The sequence below is a fragment of the Mesoplodon densirostris genome, chromosome 14, assembly GCF_025265405.1.
Source record: "Mesoplodon densirostris isolate mMesDen1 chromosome 14, mMesDen1 primary haplotype, whole genome shotgun sequence".
NCBI classification, from domain to species: Eukaryota; Metazoa; Chordata; class Mammalia; order Artiodactyla; family Ziphiidae; genus Mesoplodon; species Mesoplodon densirostris.
In genome coordinates, this window is record NC_082674.1 from 31261209 (window position 1) to 31283013 (window position 21805).

General features: G+C 42.3%; 2 protein-coding genes across 4 annotated transcripts in view; one reads left to right on the forward strand and one right to left on the reverse strand.

The window, feature by feature from the left end:
• Nucleotides 1-3015, forward strand: part of GALM (galactose mutarotase) — a 97887-nt gene extending 94872 nt beyond the window's left edge. For both annotated transcript variants that reach the window (XM_060116885.1, XM_060116884.1), the window contains exons 6-7: nucleotides 1101-1275; nucleotides 1853-3015. In XM_060116885.1, the coding sequence (XP_059972868.1) occupies nucleotides 1101-1275; nucleotides 1853-1930 (253 nt within the window). In that variant the 3' untranslated portion in view covers nucleotides 1931-3015. The remainder of the gene's footprint in view (nucleotides 1-1100; nucleotides 1276-1852) is intronic.
• An 11243-nt stretch (nucleotides 3016-14258) lies between these two features.
• On the reverse strand, nucleotides 14259-19711 carry SRSF7 (serine and arginine rich splicing factor 7). Of its 2 annotated transcripts, none has more exons than XM_060117879.1 (8): nucleotides 19566-19711; nucleotides 18352-18532; nucleotides 17914-18090; nucleotides 16972-17046; nucleotides 16779-16880; nucleotides 15497-15550; nucleotides 14937-14972; nucleotides 14259-14559 (listed from the first exon to the last, which is right to left on the reverse strand). In XM_060117879.1, the coding sequence occupies exons 1-8, from the start codon at nucleotides 19591-19593 to the stop codon at nucleotides 14505-14507; spliced, it is 708 nt and encodes a 235-aa protein (XP_059973862.1). In that variant the 5' UTR covers nucleotides 19594-19711; the 3' UTR covers nucleotides 14259-14504. The 2 variants fall into 2 exon arrangements, with proteins under 2 accessions (XP_059973862.1, XP_059973861.1); XM_060117878.1 differs by having other exon boundaries at nucleotides 16770-16880.
• Nucleotides 19712-21805: the final 2094 nt, after the last annotated feature.

A 21805-nucleotide genomic window follows, 5' to 3' on the forward strand; every position in this document is an offset into this window, starting at 1 on the left:
CAAGCTGGAGGTTGCATCTCCCTTATAGCACTCACCACCTCCAGCCTTGTCTGACAGGCATCTGTGTCCACACTCTCCTTCTCACTAAATTCCAAGTACCTCGTGCCATCTTACCTTTGTGAATCTCTACCTTTACCCTAACACCCTAATACTATGCTCGGCACTAGCAAATAATCAATAAATGTTTGCAGAATGAATGGGTCTTAAATAAAGCAGAGAAAATAATTTAGGCTCTAACAGAAACAGAAAGAACTTCAAAAGCCTCTTTTTCAGAGCCCCAGCACCAAGACCCCCGCTGTGTTCTTCTAGCTCAAGCCTGCTTTTCTCCTCTGTCCCTCCTATTCACATTTCTCTTTCCACGGCCCCCACGTGAGGAGACCCTCCGACCTCCCCGCCACTATTCAAATCCTGGCCTTTCTCTTTCCAAACATCTTTCCCCGAACCTCTTGGTTGACTACACGTTGTGGGGATGTCTTACCTCGGTAAGTCTGTAAGACCCAGCCTTTCTTTATCTATATATCCCTTTGACCCCAAGTATAGGACCAGGTAGGTACTCTCCCATCTGTAGAGGCCTGTTTTTTTTAAAAAAGGAAACAATTTGGCAGAAACCCAGAACAGATCTATTCTGGGGGGATCTGGCTAAAGAGCCCTGCCTGCTCTAGCCCCAAGGGTGGCGGGCAGTTTAATTTGGAGAAGCATCTATTCTCTTTCAGAAGACATAGCTGGTTGTCTTGCCAGACCAAGCAGAGAGCTCCACCTCTTTATGAGAAAGTATCCCAGCCTAACTACCTGTCTCCAACCTGGCCGCCCCCGACACACACAAACATATCTGACTGGGGTGAGTCCCTTTTGCCCTTCCCCAGAGAAGCCAAGCTCAGAGTGAGAAGTTGCTATTGGGGATCCTCAAAACCAGCTACTCATGCCTCACCTAAGAGGCTGCCAGAAGTTCCCGCCATGCTCTTCTTACCTTTGTCTCCTCCATATATGTTGTCCCTGCTCTGTGACTGGGTCTAATTCCTGTCTCAGAGCTGCTTCCCAGCTTTTCCCTGTCTGCTTTTCCACCCTGGACCTATATATATGTGGTCTGGCTTTATCCCTAGGGTCCATCATGCTGGGAGCGGGCGGGTACTGGAAGTGTACACCACCCAGCCAGGGGTCCAGTTTTATACGGGCAACTTCCTGGATGGCACACTGAAGGGCAAGAGTGGAGCAGTCTATCCCAAACACTCTGGTTTCTGCCTTGAGACCCAGAACTGGCCTGATGCAGTCAATCAGGTAAGTCTACAAGCCAGCTTGTTAGAGTGGTGGTGTGTCCAAGGTCACACTGGATGACAGAGGTCATAACACTCAAGTCAGACTTGGTCTGTATGATTCAAAAGTCTGTGTGTGTTCTCTTCTCCAAGTCATGAACAACGCAGGAAACTCTTAACCACATTACTAAAATGGCACTTACATGTTAAAAAAAAATCTATTATTTTCTGCAACCACAGTGTTAAGATGATCCTCCGAATCTTTTCATCCTGTTTACTTCCTCATAACTTTCTTTTCTAGCTATTGCATAGAGTAATACTCCTCAAAGCTCCAGCCCATAATAAGATGCTTGCAGCTTGCACCAGAATGTAAATCAACCCTGCTTCCTTAAGAAAGTCTGCGATAAAGTGTGTTTAGTGATGTGATTGATTTTCATTCTGGTTCAAGTTCTTTATCTCATTGCAAACCAATAATAAACAGTTCTTACACTGGCAACTGGTTCACAGAACTGGTCTAGAGACCAGTCCAGAAGCCATCCTGAATGGTTAAGGGTGCAACCTGGGCTGGCAAGGTGTAACCTGTATTGTTTTCCCCTTCACAGCCCCACTTCCCTCCTGTGTTGCTGGAGCCTGGTGAGGAGTATGACCACACCACTTGGTTCAAGTTTTCTGTGGCTTAAGGAAGTGTAAAGATATGACCTGCTCCAGGGCCAGGTTTGGGAGCCCCTTCAGGAGCCTGTCACCTAGGCAGAGATGAAGATTTAGAGGCTTTAAAAGTGATCCTGTGAATTAAAATCATACAAATGGTAGCTGTCATGATAGTCAGTCTGAATAAATTTCCTTCCCAAAGACTGGCTCCAGGCCAGGTCTAATGATCAGCTCTATTCTCCGTGCAGTGAAGAGGACCCAGCCATCAATGTCATCATCTAAGCCTTGACTGTAGCCCAGAAGTGGTAACTGAGCTCCTTGTGTTGGCTCCATCTCTCCATTCTGCCTCTTTCTTTTCTACTTTTCACCCTTTCTTTCTTTGATCCTACTCTCATTCCTTTTCTTTTTCCTCCTTCTCTACCTCACACCACCTTGCTTTGGACTTTGGAGTTTTCAGAGGCCACTTAGCTCATTCAACCTGCTGGCAGAGGGACCTCTCTGCCCCGATACGGCAACAGATGATGGAGAAGTGAGCCAACTGAGGCTTAGAGGGGATAAATGACCCACCTAAAGGCACAGAGCTAGGAAAAATTTTAGCCAGGGCTCGAGGTCAGGTCATGTAAATTCAAGTCCCCTTCTTTGCCTCCACTTGTTTTCCAGAGCATTCCGAGCATCACTGATGGGCAAAGAAGGATCTGACCCTTACTCTGTTAGAGCCATCCTTTCTTCCCAGATTCACTTTTGTAAGAAGCTTTAGTCTGTCTCTTAGCCTTACAGATGGTGTGACTTAAAGTGCAAGATCAAAATGTCCACAAAGAATCTGTAAATTAGATTCTCTGCCTTTGGGGTTGACTGAGAAAGCCCAGCCCAGCCAAGGCATGGGAAGGAAGCCATTGGAGACAGGAGCTGTGTTAGTGTGAGGAGGGCCTTGACTGAGGATTGCACATTGCACCGAGAACAGATGTTGTTATGTAGATGAGCCTGGGCTTCCCTCCTTTCCTGAATAACTGAATCGTCAGTGATGGGTTTGGGTTGGTGGTTTTTAAAGAAATGTATCTTATACTATTATACACTAATAATCGGTTGAAATAAAATCAAAATCTGCATCTTCAGAAAACTCCCAGTTTCTTCACTTATCTTTAGATCTGTCAGGCATGGACCTTTGGGAAATGGACCAAATATAATGGTGTTCTGGATTCTACCATACTCTCCAATACAGCCCCAGCATCTTCCTAGAGGAACACTACTTAAATGGCAGCCTATGGAAATTCCTATACTTCCCCTCTCTCTTAGCAACAAAAATAAACCAGAGTTTATTTTTTAATTCATTTCAGCATGGATTTTCTGAGTACCTATTGTGTACACAGTTCTCTCCTGGGTTTAAGGGGCTCAAGAGGTAATGTCCCAGATGTAGTTATGTTCCATAGAGATATCACAGTCTCTCTGGGGAAAACAAGACTAATAGTAACAACCAGATGATATAGAATTGCAGCACGACAGAGCTGGGAGCCCTGAGCACTACCTTTGCTCCTGGCTTTTACTACATGGGCAATCTAATTTCATTTGGCCTCAGTTTTCTCACCTGTAAGGCAAAGAGATCCGACTGTAATTATCTGGAAGGTGAGTATATGTCTGCAGGCTGCAACTAAAGCTAGCCACTAGTGCAATTCATGTGAGGTGGTGAAAACAAACACGGTACTCAATATAGAAAACACCGTAACTACAGAATTATTAAAGCCTTGTTGAAAATGCAAAGATGCACTCCAATGCAACCCCCTCCCCCAAGAGTTAAGTCTCCAGGTCCCCAGGAGTCCATGCCTTCTTTGTAGAGTCCATACAACCCTCTACCCACAACCAGACTAGTGCTGTATTATTCTGAGTACTGATCTTTCACAGGTGAGCATATTATTGACTTCAGTTTAACGATCTATGGATTCCTTGTTTCAAATTCATATGACACAAGTTCTTATTATTAACTATGAGATTTTCATTTTTCCAGTTCCCACTCATTTTGCCTAACAAGGTAAGATGCGATCCAGTGGTTAAGACACACTTCCAGTGCAGTGGGTGCAGGTTCAATCCCTGGTCGAGGAACTGAGATCCCACATGTAGCCAAAAAAAAAAAAAAGAACTTGAAAAAATACAGAACTACCAGCAGAAGAAAGGAGGGAAGCACAGCATGTACCCTCTTACCTAGCTAGTTCCCATTATCAGTTATAACCATTTTAAACAACTGGATCACAAGTTTGCAATGGGCTTTTTGGATATTTTTGACAGGACTGCAGTCCTTTTCCAATCGAGGAATTTGTCTTCCTTTAAGTTCCGACTTCTCCAATTACTCAAATCATAATTAAACTCTCAGATGGTCTGGGTAGCACTGCCAGCTATAGCTGGCAGTGTAAGCAAGTCAGCAAATCCTCTCTTCAAATGTAGGAAATTGATAAAACAGTTCCAGTGCTCTGGGAACTGACCCAAAACATACAACAACCCAAGACACGTTTATGTTTGAAAAACTGCTGAACTTTTGAGTAGGAACAGTGGAAGGCTGTGGCATCCTTGCCTGGGGCTGCTCCCATTCCCTTTATTCCCCCAGCTCAGTCACTGTGGAGCTTCTGCCAGAGCAAAACAGAACACGAAGACCAGGAGATTGCTATGGTCAGAAGGTGGGGGAGGTTCTCATTTTGGAGTGGTAGGTGATATCCATGCTCAGCTGCTTTGTCAATAAAAATGACTTTTGTGCTACGAGAGCAGGGAGGGTTGATAGTTCTACTAGCCTGAGTTTGCAATTATGGTTGGAGCAAGCAGATTTCTGGGTGATCAGAGGCTACACACATACATAGCAGAGACCAGAGTGGGCCAAGCTATTCATACACTCCTAGCCAACTCTGAGGCCGCATGCATGTGCAGAGGAAATTAAAAGGGACTTAGCAAAAAGCTAAAACAGACTTGAAAACAGCCTGAACACTGAATCAACTCCCTACCTTCACACAGATCCATCAGCAGACGGCAGAAATATGGTTGAGGTGTCTGAGCACAACTATCCAGTTGCTGACCACTAAGCAAGCTATGCAGACACAGGGCAACCCCTACAAACCTGAGCTTAAAAATAAACACAGGGACTTCCCTGGTGGTCCAGTGGTTAAGACTCTGCACTTCCACTGCAGGGGGCATGGGTTCGATCCCTGGTCAGGGAACTAAGATCCCGCATGCCGCTTGGCACGGCTAAAAGAAAAACTCTGAGGAGTCCTATCGGACAGAGGTCCCCAACCCCTGGGCTGCACAGCAGGAGGTGAGCGGTGGGCGAGCCAGTGAAGCTTCATCTGCTGCTCCCCATTGCTTGCATTCCCGCCTGAACCATCCCCCACCCACCCCCACCCCAGGTCCATGGAAAAGTTGTCTTCCACAAAACTGGTCTCTGGTGCCAAAAATGTTGGGGACCACTGCTGTAGGAAATAAAATTTGTTTTTAAAGAAAAAGAAACTATTAAAAATAAACACAAGAATGTTTTCAGAAATAACAAAAAACACTGAATAGAAATTACAAAAGAACCAAGCAAAATTCTGAGGTTGAAATGTACACTAACAAATGACAATTCTAACTAGAGAGGCTCAGAAGCAGATTAAAGATGGCAGGGGAAAAAAAAGTGAACTTGAAGACAGATCAATAGCAATTATTCAATCTGAAAAACAGGAAAAAAAGACTGAAGAAAATGGAAGAGAACCTCAGAGATCTGTGGCACAACAATAAGCACATCAACATATGTGTAATGGAGGTCCCAAAAGTAAAGGGACAGAAAAATATTTCAAAAATTAAGGGCAAAAAACTCCCCAAATTTGATGAAAACCATTAATCTATACATCCAAAAAGTTCAATAACTCCAAGAAGGATAAATACAAAGAGATCCCCACCTAGATCATATTTATTTATTTGTGGGGGGGCGTGTTGGGTCTTTGTTGCTGCACGCGGGCTTTCTCTAGTTGTGGTGAGCAGGGGCTACTCTTCGTTGTGGTGTGCGGGCTACTCATTGCAGTGGATTCTCTTGTTGCAGAGCATGGGCTCTAGGCGCAAGGGCTTCAGTAGTTGTGGCGCGCAGGCTTAGTTGCTCCGTGGCACGTGGGATCTTCCCAGACCAGGGATCAAACCCACGTCCCCTGCATTGGCAGCTGGATTCTTAACCACTGAGCCACCAGGGAAGTCCCAGATATGTCACATTTAAACTGTTAAATGACAAAAAGCAAAAAGCAAATTTGAAAGCAAGAGAAAGAAGTCTTGTCACTACAGAAGACCACCAGTACAATTAACATCTGACTTCTCATCTGAAACAATGGAGTCCAGGAGGCAGTAGAATGACATAGTCAATGTGCTTAAAAACCAAGGATTCCGTATCACCCAAAACTACACTTCAAATGCAAAAGTGAAATAAAAACATTCCCAGATAGGGACTTCCCTGGTGGTCCAGTGGTTGAGACTTCGCCTTCCAATGCAGGTGGTGTGGGTTCGATCCCTGGTTGGGGAGGCTAAGATCCCATGTGCCTCAGGGCCAAAAAACCAAAACATAAAACAGAAGCAGTACTGTAACAAATTCAATAAAGACTTTAAAAAAAATGGTCCACATCAAAAAAAATCTTAAAAAAAAAAAAAAGAAAAAAAATCCCAGATAAACAATTAGAAAACTCATTGCTGGCAGAGCTGTCTTACAAGAAATATTAGAGGAAGTCTTTCATGCTGAAATGAAATTAAGACAATAACTTGAATCCATGGAAAGACATGAAGAATATCAGAAACAGTAACTCTTCTCATCTTTTCTTTAAAAGACATAAGGTTGTATAAGGCAATAATTAAACACTGTATCATTGAGTTTATAATATACAATATAGCACAGGGAGAGAAGTTCAAGAAAAGAAAATATACTGGAGCAAAATTTCTATATTTTACCAGAATATTAATCTGAAGTAGGAACTTCCCTGGTGGCGCAGTCGTTAAGCGTCCACCTGCCAATGCAGGGGACATGGGTTAGATCCCTGCTCCAGGAAGATCCCACATGCCGCAGAGCAACTAAGCCTGTGTGCCGCAACTACTGAGCCTGTGCCCTAGAGCCCGAGAGCTGCAACTACTGAAGCCCGCAAGCCCATGCTCCGCAACGAGAAGCTACCTCAATGAGAAGCCCGCACGCTGCAACGAAGAGTAGCCCCTGCTCGCCACAACCAGAGAAAGCCAGCGAGCAGCAACAAAGACCCAACACAGCCAATCAATCAATCAATCAATCAATAATCTGAAGTAAATTATGATAAATTAAGAGCCAACCACTAAGGAAATAACTCAAAAATACAGTAAAAAAAAAAAAAAAGGAATTTAAATAGTACACTAAAAAAATGTTTAATACAGGGCTTCCCTGGTGGCGCAGTGGTTGAGAGTCCGCCTGCCAATGCAGGCGACACGGGTTTGTGCCCCAGTCCAGGAGGATCCCACATGCCACGGAGCGGCTGGGCCTGTGAGCCATGGCCGCTGAGCCTGCACATCAGGAGCCTGTGCTCCACAACGGGAGAGGTCACAACAGTGAGAGGCCCGCGTACCGAAAAGGAGAAAAAAAAAAAAAAAGTTTAATACAAAAGAAAGCCATTAAAGGAGAAAAAGACAGGAGACATACAGAAAACAACAAAATGGCAATTATAAATCCAACCATATCAATATTCTATATGTAGATGGTCTAAACAAACCAAAAGGGGGGTTGTCAGACTGAATTAAAAAGCAAGATCAAGCAACTATAGTTGATCCTTGAAGTACCCCACCACCATGACCACCAAGTCAAAAACCTACATATAACTACAGTCAGCCATCTGCATCTGTGGTTCTGCATCTGTGGACCACGTAGGTATGTAGAGTCTATTGAAAAAATATCTGCGTGTAAGTGGACCATGTTGGTCAAACCCACGCTGTTCAAAGGTCAACTGTATACGCACCAATAAGACGAAAGTAAATGGAAGGAAAAAATATACCACACAAACATTAATCATAAAACAGGTAGAATGGGGCTTCCCTGGTGGCGCAGTGGTTGAGAGTCCGCCTGCCAATGCAGGGGACGCAGGTTCGTGCCCCGGTCCGGGAGGATCCCACATGCCACGGAGCGGCTGGGCCCGTGGGCCATGGCCGCTGGGCCTGCACATCCGGAGCCTGTGCTCCGTGGCGGAAGAGGCCACAGCAGTGAGAGGCCCGCGTACCACAAACAAACAAACAGGTAGAGTGGCTATATTAATATCAGAAAAAAGACTTAAAATCAAGAAATAGTACGAGAGATATTTTATAGGATAAAAACATCAATATATCAGGAAGATATAACAATTATAAATGTACGCATGCAATAGAGCCTTAGATGCTTTGAAGCAATTGTGACGAGAGGCCATGTCTGGAGTTGACTTAGTGTTGGATATAACCCAACAGTTCTGATAAATACTCCTTCAAATCTCTTGAACAGAATGTTAACTTTTTAAAAAATGAGTATTTCTTTGAACACAGTGACCTCTACTGGTACTAATATAAACCCCTTTTTCATAGAAAGGTTCCATTCCCGCATAGGGTCATTTGGTTAGAGAAAGGATCAGAGAATCCTAGAGGATGTATTGTAGAATCCTCCTTTGAATCGTATGTGAGTGCTGCTAACTTTCTAATAGCAATAAGCTAGGCCAGTCTGTCTAATAACAACTAGTGAAGCTGGAGCTGGTTAGCACTAGTTTTTAAGCAGCATTTTCAATTTTGGTTGTATATTAGAATCACCAAGGGAGATTTTGAGAATCTTAATGCCCAAGCTTCATCCTCAGCAACTGATTTCATTAGAATGTTTTTAAAGCTCCCTGGGTGATCCTAATTTGTAACCAGGCCTGAGAACCACTGCCCTAGTGTAAATGCTTTCCTCATTATTGCCTCATAACATTCACCAGTATTTTAAGCGCATTAGTGTGTTTAGCTAGAATTTGCTCTCTAGCTTCAGGAAGTACTTCCTCAAGAATGAGTCACAGAGAAACAATCTTCCCACATCAAAAGTATGTCTTGGTAAGGCCCTGGCAACCCTACCAATAATCCTGGTACTCAAGATCTTCAGAGCTAATTATTTTGAAGATTGTGACAGTTAAAGAGAAACGTGGGAATTCCCTGGTGGTCCAGGGGTTAGGACTCCAGGCTTTGACTGATGAGGGTGTGGGTACAACCCCTGGTCTAAGGAACTAAGATCCTGAGAGCCATGCAGCGTGGCCAAAAAAAAAAGAGAGAAAAGAGAAATGTCTAAACCAGGTGTTGGCAAACATTTTCTTTAAAGGTCAAGAGAGTAAATATTTTAAGCTTTGTGGCACTTACGGTCTGCAATTACTCAACTCAGCCACTGTAACACAAAAAGTCACAGGGTACCCGTTCTTAGGCAAAGGAATTCTTGTTATAGGGGCCCAGGAACTCTGGTGATAGTTCAACAATGTCAGTGACCAAGATAAACAGACCCATCTACCTTTACCTCTGCCACAAAGATTATTTCTTTACAGCCAGTTTTTTTATCCTTGGCAGCGAAAGGATTCATTTTCTAGAATCCAGATTTCTTAAAGACATATTATAAACCGAGATAAAAACAGGGTCTTTGTATAGAATCACATCCAGCCATCTTCAAGCTTGTCACTAAGAACCCAGGGAATCTAGAGAGGTGGATAGGACATAACCTTAGGCACCTGACAGTCGTAAGAAATGGATGACTTGATCTTCCTTATGTAGGTTAGGCTGACTCACCTAGGCTCACCAGTTCTTGGGGTGTTAGTAAGTTTGTACCCTTTCTGCAGAGGACTTTCTGCACAGAAATTTCCCACACCCTTTCTGAGCAGAACTCTCAGCTTAACCTAGATGAGGGGATAAAAACCTTGCACTAGAGTTGCAGAGTAGAGCTGGGCACTGTAAATAGCAGCCTAAGGATTTAAATCCCCTGCAGGCAGATTCAGACAGGAGTCAGTCTTACAGGTAGCTAAATTGAAAATATGGACTTTTAATTGAAATGGTGATTAATTATAAAGGTCTCACAGAAGAGAGGAGGTTCTAATTTTCTATTTGGTTTAACAGAATTCATTCATTCATCCATGAATTCACTTTTCATTCATCAGATATTTAAGTGTTAATAAGCACTAGGCAATGAAGAAACAGAACAAGGCCCGGTACCTGCTGTCACAACTTGTCTTGTGGTAGAATAGCGACGGAGAAGTAAACAGGCAATTACAGTCTCCTACTATAGACAGTGTGTTGAGAGCAAGCGAACCTAAACCAGACTTGAACGCACGGCAATTTAGAGTGGGAGGAAAACATGTATTTTACCGCAATTAAAACAAGCTATGCCGAGACACCATTTTTCAACACAAGACTGGTAAAAATCAACAAGGTTGACAGCCCACCATGTGGTTACACCATGTGTACCAAATGGGCAATGTCAGAGAGAAATAGGCACTCCTATCCATTTCCACCAGGGCAAATAGTACCTAGCAAAAATATAAATGCACCGGAGCTTTTGACGCAGCAATTCAACTTCTAGGAATTATCCTAGATACAGGGTCACATGTGCAATGTATTGTACAAGGTTATTTACTGCAGCATTATAATAGTAATTAGAAACAACCCTCATATCCATTCATAGGGAACTGATTCAATTCCTCTCACTCTTTGCTCAAAAACTCTCCAAGGAAAACAGCGAGTCCCTCCCAAAGGACACAAAGTCCTACGTGATCTATATCCTACATCCCCTCCCTTCCTACGCCATCTCTTCCCACTCTCCCCTCTGTTCACTTCCTACTGGCTTCCTTACCCTCCAACAGCTCAGACTACTTTAGGGCCGTTGCATGAACTGTGCCCTCAGAAGCTGGTGTAACTTTCTCTCTAGCCCCAATGTTGTTGCTATCAGAGGCCTCCTTAGACCACCCTTTACATAACAGCAACCAATCCCCTATCCTTTGTTTCATCATTCTCCCTATCAGTTATTACCCACCTGATATTTGTTCATTTTGTCTCTCCAGAACTCCAGCTCCATGAAGATAGACTTTGTTCACTTCTATATTCCAAAGCTAGTAGTACCTGGCACATTGAAGGGGCACAAAAGTTTAATGCATAAATTATGCACCATCCAAGCAACTAAATAGTATGCAACTTAAAAAAAAGTGCCGTTTTTACTTATACGAAAGATCTCCAAGATATTAAGTGAGAAAAACAAGGTGTATGTATTTTGTGTTAAAAGAAAAAAGGAAAATGGGAATTCCCTGGCGGTCCAGTGGTTAGGACTCGGAGCTTTCACTGCTGGAGTCCAGGTTCAATCCCTGGTCAGGGAACTAATATCCCGCAAACCATGCGGTGTGGCTAAAAAAAAAAATTAAAATTAAAAAAAAAAAAGAGAAAATATCTATGTGTACTCAGGCTATATAACTGACAACAATGGTTGCCTTTGGGGAGGTAACTGGGCAGCTGAGAGTCAGGGGTTGGGAGCCTTCTCACTGTATACACATCGAGTATATTACCAAATAAAAAAATGGAAAATAGGTTGGGCCAGCAGCCTGTGGGAAAAGTAAAAAGCATTAGGTTTGAGAAGTGGCCTTGAGGGCTGTGCTCTAGAATTACCCTTCTATCTAGCATCTTTCCCCCATTAAGTCTGGAAAGAAAACAGCTTATTAACTAGGACCAAGAGTTATTTTGTTCTTTTACTTCCTGACTTTTCCATAATGTGGTCTTGTTTTAAGGGAGCAGTAAGGTGCTTTATTAAAAAAGTTAGGGCTTTGAAACCATTAAGTAGGAATCAAACTTTTCCTACCTTTTTAGCTGGTTAATAGTACAGTATTGTTACCAATCTCCCTGAGCCCATTTCCTCTTGTATGAGATGGGGTTTTTAACAGTATTAATTTGTTGTGAAGATTAAGTGACAATGTCCTTTGACATTTTTTACTAGAATGGTATCCGTAAACCTATTAAGTTGTGAAAAAAATTAACAGGCTTTGAAACCGCCTAAAGGTGCTTTTCTTCCCCACCTTTTAGATCTGGATATAACAGCTTTAATACTACCATACCTTAAACCTAGGCACCTTTGTCTCATTTCTTTGGCTTGTCACCAGCTCTCACCACCCTCCGAACACTCCAATACCAGCCAGGCCCCGAGTATTTCTTGCTACTTTGACATTCTTTGCCTTCGTGTCTTCCCAGCTATAAAATTACGCATACATCTTTTAGGCTATACCATTCAGCCCTCCACGGCAAAGGTCTCCAAGCAATTGTTGCTCACTCAGAGCCAGATCTAATGAGTTCTTTGCTCCTGTCCTTCACTGATAACTCACTGCCAACATGTCAGTTTCAGAGCGTTCAATTCCTACTTAAGCTTAATATATCCTGGAAATCACTGTGTTCCTTTAGACTTTGAGATAGGCTACACAAAGACAAAAACCACAGTCCCACACTACCATTCATTTAACCCAAAGTCACAAATTGATGGTATTTCAAGACCCCCTCAAATTTTATTCTTTGTCCTCAGGAGACAGGACATGGTAAAATGGTAGGACCACACTTTAACTTGATGCTTAGCTTAATTCAAAGCCCAAAGGATAACTACCAAAGTGAAGTCATGAGTTATGCTTTACCTACCTCTATACCTAGGAGAGAGAACCAAGGTAAGGTTCGCTGCCCAAAGCATCAACGTCTGATGTGTTCAATTAGCTACCAATCAATGCCAGGTTAATAATTTAGAAGCAATGAGTTTAGACCAGCACTTTTCAAGTCAATCACAATCAATTTAGCAGTCCCAACCTTTAAACAAAAAAAAGGTGCACTAAACATGTATCATTTTAAGGTGTATACTAAACACAGGGGTACGGAGTTGCAGTCCAGGGTACAGAAGGTGTTGGTCTATACACCCAGTATTCTCTTTCCTATAAGGGTAAACAGAATTTTCTGTGCTTGTTTCTTAAAATCATTTTTGCCCCTAACCCCTCCTCCATATCATTTTTACCCTTTCACACTAATCTCTAGGATGCTACTAGTAATCCATCCCAAAGCTACAGGATGTTTCCTACTCTTGGCTCAGAACTCCCACTTCCAAAAATTGAATATCAGGACTGTTTATTCTCTGCAGATTTATTGTTGAGTAATCTTATCTTTATATAATACAGAACAATTAAAGCTGACCAAGTGCAACAAATAAGCCTGCTGATTACACACATAGCTTTATACCAACCATATAACGCAGCCAGTTGTCAAAATTCCAAAAACAGAACATCCAAACTTCCAACATACTAATGATCATTCAGACCAGTGAATAAATTTGAGGCAGATCAGTATTCCCAAATCGTAAAGTTATCCAATAACTTTGTTTAAAAGCATAAGAAACAAGGGCAGACAGCTGTGCTACCAGCACTAAATTTTTTTTGCACCAGAAGCTTGCCCAGAAAACTCAAAATTTTTACTGCCCTACGATACTTAAGATATTTAAAGTCCAAATAAAGAATCTACTGGCTCTAACATTCTAAAGTTTACCAGATGCTACCAAAAAATAACTACATGAGGTGTTGCTAAATATAGGTTGGATTTACAAAACTACTTTAGTTTTTAACATTTCTGATTGACATCTTTAATTACTTTGCACCAGCCTGGCAAAATAAGATAAAGTATGTTGGTGTTCGTGAACTGAAAAACCTAACTTGGGAATTAACAGATCTCTGCTCAGAATAAGGCAATCCATTTGAAGAGACAGAGGAGAATATCTGGGCTGGAAAATTTTGCAAAGCTGGTTTACATGAAGATGTTTTGTCCCAAATTCAGACAATTCTTCTAACATGCAAAAATTTTGGCATAAAATTGGTTAATGTTTGAAAACAAAGAAACAAAAGAACATTGAGTATAACTTCCTAGAATGGAGAACTCTAATTTGACACCATCCTATCTAATAGGCTGAAAACCTCAATTAGTTACTATACTTAAATAGGCTTCAGAAAATTCAGTTTCTCCAGCATTAAGTCCAGCTACTCTTGCTCAGTTCCTGTTGTGCTCACTTTATAGCAAGTCAGTGGTCCCTACAGCCTGACAAGAGATCATTAGCCTGATAACATCTAAAAACGCCAACTCCAATAGATTTAGGGACTTGTCATGATGCATTCATGCTAAGGGGGACTCACTCGAGTTCTTACCATCTTACCCAAAACTCTAAGGGTAGAAAGGAATCTTCCAAGTGTATATATACTATCCAGTGATGTTCAAGACTTAAATAACACCATTAAACTTTGAATGTAGGTCTGTATGAATATGGTTAATATCAAGGTTGACTCCTGAAGCCTACCAAATTGAGGAGCGTTAATACTGAACACAAATCAAAAATCTAATTAGAAACATTTTATTTTAAATGTGCCAAATAAAAACCCACATTTTCAGACCATAGGATGTTAATACATTCAACAAAAATTTATATTACCTTACTGCTGTGAATTTACAGAGTAATAGTCCAGATCCGTTTTGATTAGATGGTTGAATTACCCTTCCCTAAGTTACACTTTACAGACATCACAAATCCCTTATAATAATGTAAACAAAATAACTTTTCCCTAAAAGGTGAACTCGAGAACTTCAGTCCACTCTTTCAGGACTTGCACTTCTTCGCGGACTTCCTGATGGGGAACGACTAAAAAGAAAAACATTAGGTTTGGAACCAATTAGTGTCTACTGAAACTCTTCTTGCATATATGTCAGGGCAAAACTCAAGTTTCAATAAATTCAAAAGTGGCCAAAAGTAGTAAATTCTTACAGCAGAAGTCTAAAAAATTATGTAAGGCTTAATAGCTTCTTCACTAATATTACAAAATTTAGCTAAAGAGAACAACTACTTGAATTTTGGGGATTTTTTTTTTTTTGGATCATCTAAGAAACTCTGCATCTAGTATTTTAATATATAGCACCAATTCTCCAGAGCTCAAAGCCCGGAAAGCAGGCAGTAAGCAAACAAATTCTGCAGAGGCCACACTTGACAGTTAAGATCTGGCAACAAATTATTTAGCTTACCTTCTTTTTGGAGATGGAGATCTGGACTTCGATCGGCTGTCAAAACATGAGAAATTCTATTAAGAAAAAGTACTATCCAACCCCTTAAGTCACAATACCACGAAATGAACCCCCAAACTGTCTTGACCTTAAATTGTCCTGCAGTTAAACTGAAAACGAACCTACCAATTTCTCACTAACAAAAGCTAATCCTATAACAGCTGTTCTTCATAAAATAAGTGACCTGCTTTATTTTATCACAAATAATCTTTTACACTCTACTTTAAGCACAATGAACTCAGAATGCTTCTCCATGCATCTATCAATTCTAACACAGGCCTTACTATAACCCCAAATTCACCAACTTCTTTTTCACTGTAGCTTGACACACCCTTGTCCAGGAAGTCAGCCAGAAGAGGCCATGTATAAATGAAATTCTGAAGTTTGGTTTATTAATAAGATATTGTGTTCCTACTCAACACCTAAGCTTACAGCTAACACTTGAAATTTCAGCAATTCAAAAACACTTTGGATATTGGCGCCATGTAACTACAAGAGCATCAATGAGATTTTTACCCTACCTGCTTCTTGGTCGTGAAAGAGACCTGGATCTTGATCTCGACCTGGACCGGGATCTTAATAAAAAACAGAAATACAATCATACCAATTAGTCCATAGGAGTAATTTCCTTCAACACCTACTGAGTACCTTATTACGTAGGCTAGGCATAAAGTGGGTAAAACAGAGCAAGATGCCATGTATCAGTCCAAGACTGGACAAGTAATTGCCTTCAGTAAGTTCTGTTATCAAATAAAGAACCACCTTTTCAATTATCTATCATGAGTTGGGTTGTCACAGTTCCTGTACAAAGGTATATTCTTAAACAGTGTACAGTATCCAAAAGAAATATATGGTGTTCGTTTGAGAAAACTGGTATTTTATCTTAAAAGAATCAAAGCAACCCCCTGAACTGAAACCAGTGGTGGTAAAAGCCATGACTGGGTAAGGCTTTGTTCTTGGATCAACAACAAACTGTCATGGTTCAGGGGCCATCCATTTGTCACACAAACCAAATCAGGCCGACATACACATCTTGAGGTCCTGCAACCAAGTTAAATGCATTTATCTATAGAGTCCAGAGATTTTTCAATTGGACCACAGTTTTTGAATCCCTGAATTTATAAAGACTGTGCTATTACTGAATAGTAGTAATTCCCAGTAGCATTCCCTACCACTGACACATGAGTAGCACTATCAACTCATTACCTAGAATTTTATCAATTTCCATCACCTTTTAAGGTCCTCTACAAAGGAAGTAAAAAATGCGGAGGTGCCTAATTTGATTTTTAACTTTCTAAATTTCAGTGTCTAACCCAAGTATCTGGTTAAACAGACCATGTTCATCCATATGTATGTTACCCTAAACCAACTTTCCATGGTCTCAAACTCACCCCCACCATTCCAAAGAGAAACTGTGTTTTAACTTGCTTCTAACTCTAAATAAATCTCCTCCTGGTTCTAAAGGGTTTCTTACCAGGTATCTGGCAACTATCATCTTCTAGTGCCATTATCATTTACCTATACAACAGATATAAGCTGACTCCAGAAAAATTTTGAACATGTTTACCCAGAGTGTTCACTGGAATGATTTGAGGATTTGTGCTTTGGACCCTCCTCTATCACCTCTGTAACAGCCCTTAAAATCTTTAGTTGGGCTTTTCTTCATCTGGACGTGTACACATTCAACGTTTTCCTGAAGCATTCCATGTCAATTAGGTCCTTAAGATACTCCACTGCTGTCATTAAGACGTGACAATCCAAATACAAATAAGGGGAAAAAAAGGTGCTACATACTGGAAATACCTCGATCCTTTTATAGAACCAGACCTAGATCGTCTGAGTGAAGCTGATCTTGATCTACGAAGAGACACAGATCTTGATCGCCGAGGAGATGCTGATCTTGACCTAAAAATTAAATCAAAGTTGTTTAAGTCCACTTCCAATTAAAATTTTTTTCTATCTCTTGTTAAAACTTGAATTAAGCAACATCTCTCACCTCCTTCCCCTGCTCCTGCTGCGAGAGCGAGAGTATCGCCTACCTCTGGATCTTGAATGTGATCTAGACCGTGACCTATTTTTCAAGTCAGAAAAAAGCAAAATGTTAGATGGCAACTCCTTTTTAGAGTTCGTGTGCCTCTGCTGAAATCAAATCTCAAAACTATTTAAACTTAGTGTCTCATTTGGAAATAAACTCTGGGCCTATTAGTTGTCTTTTTTTTTTTTTAACTACCTAAAAAAAGATTTGTTAAAAGCTCAATTACATCTTAGAATTACATAATATAAAACACTGTAAGGTGTATTTAAAATAAACCTTGCAAGTTTGCAGGTCGACCCTCTTTGGCCCATGGTCTAGTAGATCTAGACGATCTAGAAGTATCTATAGCCGATCGCTGCATCTAGATGTTTTCTTCAATCTAACGACGATCAAACTGACAGCCAAATGAGCCAGGTGAGGCTTGATTGACGCAAGAAGATTTTTCTAGTTGGGAATGTGGTCAATCTGGTGTTCCTCTTTCTAAACCGGAGGGGGCCCCAATTGTAAGCCAAATTTACTGTTACGGCGATCACCGTCTCAAATTTTCTGCCCTTTAAAGAATAAGGTGAAGCTAGGTGTAGATGACTCGAGGGGATCTGGCCTCTTATGCTGATCACCTCAAGGTCTAGGAGGATCTTAATTGTCGGATTTGCAAGGCGCCTCAGCATGATATCATAAGGCTCGTGACATTCTGAATCAAGGCGACTGACTCAAACGAAGAAACCTGAAAGGTTTTGACCAGGTTGATTATTAATACATTAACATTTAATTAAACAAAAACTGTAAAATACACCTGTACAATTAACATTCAAGTTTATAGAAAAATACTAGTTTCTGCCTTGCTAATAAGAAAATTAACTTGATTAACCAGTACACCAACCACTCCTTTATTAAAATAAATACCTGCTTCTTCTTCGGCGGCTATAGCGGTGACAATCATAAGCATAATGTCCCTTTTCGCCACACTCATAGCATCTATCATTGGGATCAAAGGGACGTCGGGCAGGTGGTCTATCAAAACGAGATCTCCGAGGCATGCCTGTTGATAGTTCAACTCTCACTCGGGAACCACAAATCACTCTATAAAAGAAAAACAACGAAATTCTAATGCTTAAAAAAAAAAAAAAAAAACGTGACTCCTATATTTAGAACTTTCCAACCACTCTTTCTTTGCCCTCACAAGCTTCAGCTATACCTTTAGAAGCCTTTCAAACTCCACCTTTGCTCCCCAGTTCCTGTCTTCATAAAATGACTATTTAAAATCTCCAGACAACAGAATCCAAGCTTAGCACAGGAATATTCTCACAAACACTTAAGTTTCATAACAGACATGTTACTTACTTCCCATCCAGGCCTCGCACTGCATCTTCTGCATCTCTAGGATCTTCAAATTCCACAAAGGCAAATCCCGGAGGATTTCTGGCAATCCACACAGTTCTTAAGGGACCATAATAACTGAAAGCCCTTTCTAACTCTCCTTTGCCAGCACCAGTTCCCAGGTTACCAACATACACCTTGGTTTCTGTTTAAAAACGCAAATAGAAGAATGTATGTTATGAAAAAACTGACTTAAGTTTGAATTCTTTGCCTTAAAAGAGTCCATCCTTAAGACTGCAAAGCATGTTTAACGCTCTCTCAAGGATTGACTTTAGCCTTAAAACCAACAAGTCCGTACATTTCTGAAAAGCTAAGGGTACAACAAAGTTCTTAACGTTCAAATGGGGGTGGTGGTGGAGGAGAACCTCCAAAAAACACAAGCACAGCCGCGTGGTAGGACACACCGAGGCGTGGGGCGGGATCCGTCCCGGCCCCGCCCCCGAGGCCCGGCAGGCCCAGGCGCGCTAGGAGCGCGCGCGGGCCGGCGGCAGCAGCGGAGTCGGTGGCGAGCTGGCCCCGGCGGAAGCCGAACCGGGAAAGCGCGGCTGCGCCGGCTCTCATCGTCCGCGGCAACCGCCCCAGGCGCAGGCTCGCCCACGACTCCAGGTCCCCCGCCCCAGAGCATAAATCGCGCTTGAAAGAGCTACAAGAGAAAAAGACACCAGCCGCCAGACCTAAATATCGTGTTATGTCTCCATTCCCACTCAGCAGTCCGACTGACTGACGAGAACGCGCAGCTCGAAACTGCCACAGTTTTGTTCAGTTCTAAATTCACTCCTTTTACGGCTGCGACCACATCTGTCCGCCAAAGTGGCGGGAAAGCGCCAAGGAAATGCGCCACCATGGTCGTCAATGTGCGCAAAATGGCAGCCGAGGGCGGGGGGGCGTGGGGGACGGGCGGGCGGCTCGAAGAAGGGCAACAACGAAACAGGGATCGAGGGCTGGGCGGGGAGACGAAAATGCCCAAGAATTGATATCAACCCCGGCACAGACCTACCCCAGCCACCTCCTGTCCTCCTTCGATACCCCGCCCCTGCCGTCTCCGGCTTCGTATGGTGTACGCCGAAGCCGCCATTACGCACGAGGAATAACAGTCTCTCAGCCGCCGCGCCAACCTCACGGCTCTAAAGACTCACTACACCCACATCAACGTCCCTCAATGGCCCCTATCCTCTTACCTCCTCCGTACCGCCCGTAACGCGACATGATGACTGGCCTGCGAGCTCGGCTCTTTCAGCTCGCAGCGCCCAGAGATCGATTACTACAAAACCTACAACGCAGACACACTCGCCAACGGTCCCGGCGGCACTACAAGGAAAAGCCTGGGTTCGCGCTTATATATGCGGCGGCTGGGTTTCTTTGCGCATGCGTCATCTCGACGTTCTGCGCGGCACAAAGGAGCTGGGAGGAAACAGCCGAGAAGCGGCGCGGAGGGAACCGAAAAGGCTAAGACGCGAATCACTGGCGGAGGGATACGTTCCCATGGCAACGCCAAGGGCTCGCCTGTATACCCGCCCCCTTCCCTTGCCCTGTGCCCTCCTCATTTTCCTCCCTTCTCCGTCCACGCTTTCGTTTTCCCCAATCTAGGAGCCCTCAGCCCTGGTAATTTTACTACAGGTGCACGAGACCGGGTTTATGAAAGGCTGTAAAATTTAACCGCTGATGTTGCAGCCGTCGCTGCCTTTCTGCGGGGGGACCTGGCCTAGACTGCTACTCATTGATCTTCGGGGCTCGTCAGAGGTAATCGGGAGTTTGGCCAGGGTGAGAACTCCATGAACCCCGCCGTTGTGAGTAGTGGTCTCTGCACCACAGGCCTCAAAAGGGGTGACGCCCTCAGGGGACCGCCCGCCCTGCACCGACCATCCAGCCACTTCAGAAGCAGCCACCAGTGTTCAGCAACACGGCCCGAGTTCTTGGAGTCAGGAGGACAAAGGAATAGAGGGTGTTTTTTCCCCCTGTTATATTTCCCTAAAACCTTAAATCATTTTGGTAGTGGCAATTCTGAAGTTATTTGCATTTGAAGCACAGAGTATTTGTGCTTCCTTTCTAGTGCTTTCTGCTTTGTATTGTAGTACCAAATCTCATCCACTAATACTCAGATCCTGAGGACGAGGACTTTGTCGTCTCTGAGTAGCAGCCTTGCTGCTCAGCCACTCTATATATTCAATAAATGAAAATCTTTTCTTTGTTAGAATCGCTTAAAAATCCAGTTTCAACTTTATACAGTGTATTTGCCAGATACCAACTCTATAAATACAGATTTAACGTCTTTTTTTACCATCCATTAAAAAAAATTACACTATAAATAGTTGGAATACACGAGTTGGAAATATTCTACAAAACAAGAGGAAATTCTTAGGTATTTGTATTTTTGTTTTTTTCATCTGCTGTAACTTCACTTGGTAGGTATAGGTGTGGGATACAGAGTATAGGAGAAAGGGGGCTTAGTTAAATAAGCGTGTATTCAGGTAAAGTATGAATTCTCTCAGAGTAATGCTGCGAATTTTTTTTTTTCCATAATTTTTCAAATTATGGAAGAAATGTGTCTATTTCAAGAAAACCTCTAGTAAGAAAATAGAAGTTTGGGCTTCCCTTGTGGCGCAGTGGTTAAGAGTTTGCCTGCCAATGCAGGGAACACGGGTTCGTGCCTCGGTCCGGGAAGATCCCACATGCCGCGAAGAGGCTGGGCCCGTGAGCCATGGCTGGTGAGCCTGAGCGTCCGGAGCCTGTGCTCCGCAACGGGAGAGACCACAACAGTGAGAGGCCCGCATACCGCAAAAAAAAAAAAAAAAAAAAGAAAATAGAAGTTTATAGTCTGTTATATTTGTTCTCCCTTATTTATTTTTTGTTATCTGCTTAACAGCGTTTTTCTTAAAAGGATTAAAGAATAAAGATCTTTTTTATACTCCTTTATATATTCTTTATATAGAAAGAGCATAGGTACAAAGTGTAAGTAACTTATTAAAAGGTAGTGCTTATTATACCGCATACCTCCTTATAGGCCTCAATAAATATTTTTTGGCTCTGAATACAAAGTCTATTGTACAAAAGAGAATTTTTAAGCAAATAATAGTGTAAACAATAAGAAGAGCAATTGTCCAACTTACAACAAACTGATTTCAACACATTAAGGGGAAAAGGGTAAACCTCAACTGGTTTGCCTGCCTCTGTACCTAAGTATTATTTCTCTCTCATGAAAGGAGGGCCAGTTCTAGGCTGGGCTTTACTAACCTTGTTGCCATGAAAAAATAATAGTACTATATACTACTTTCGTACACTGTTATACTGAAAACCCTTTCTCTAAGAACATGTAACCAGTTCTTTTCACTAAATGTCAATCCAATCAGGGAGATTTTTTTGAACAGAGTTCCTGTATTCCTGCTGATACTTTTGAAATCAGTTTCAAAATTTTGGGTTA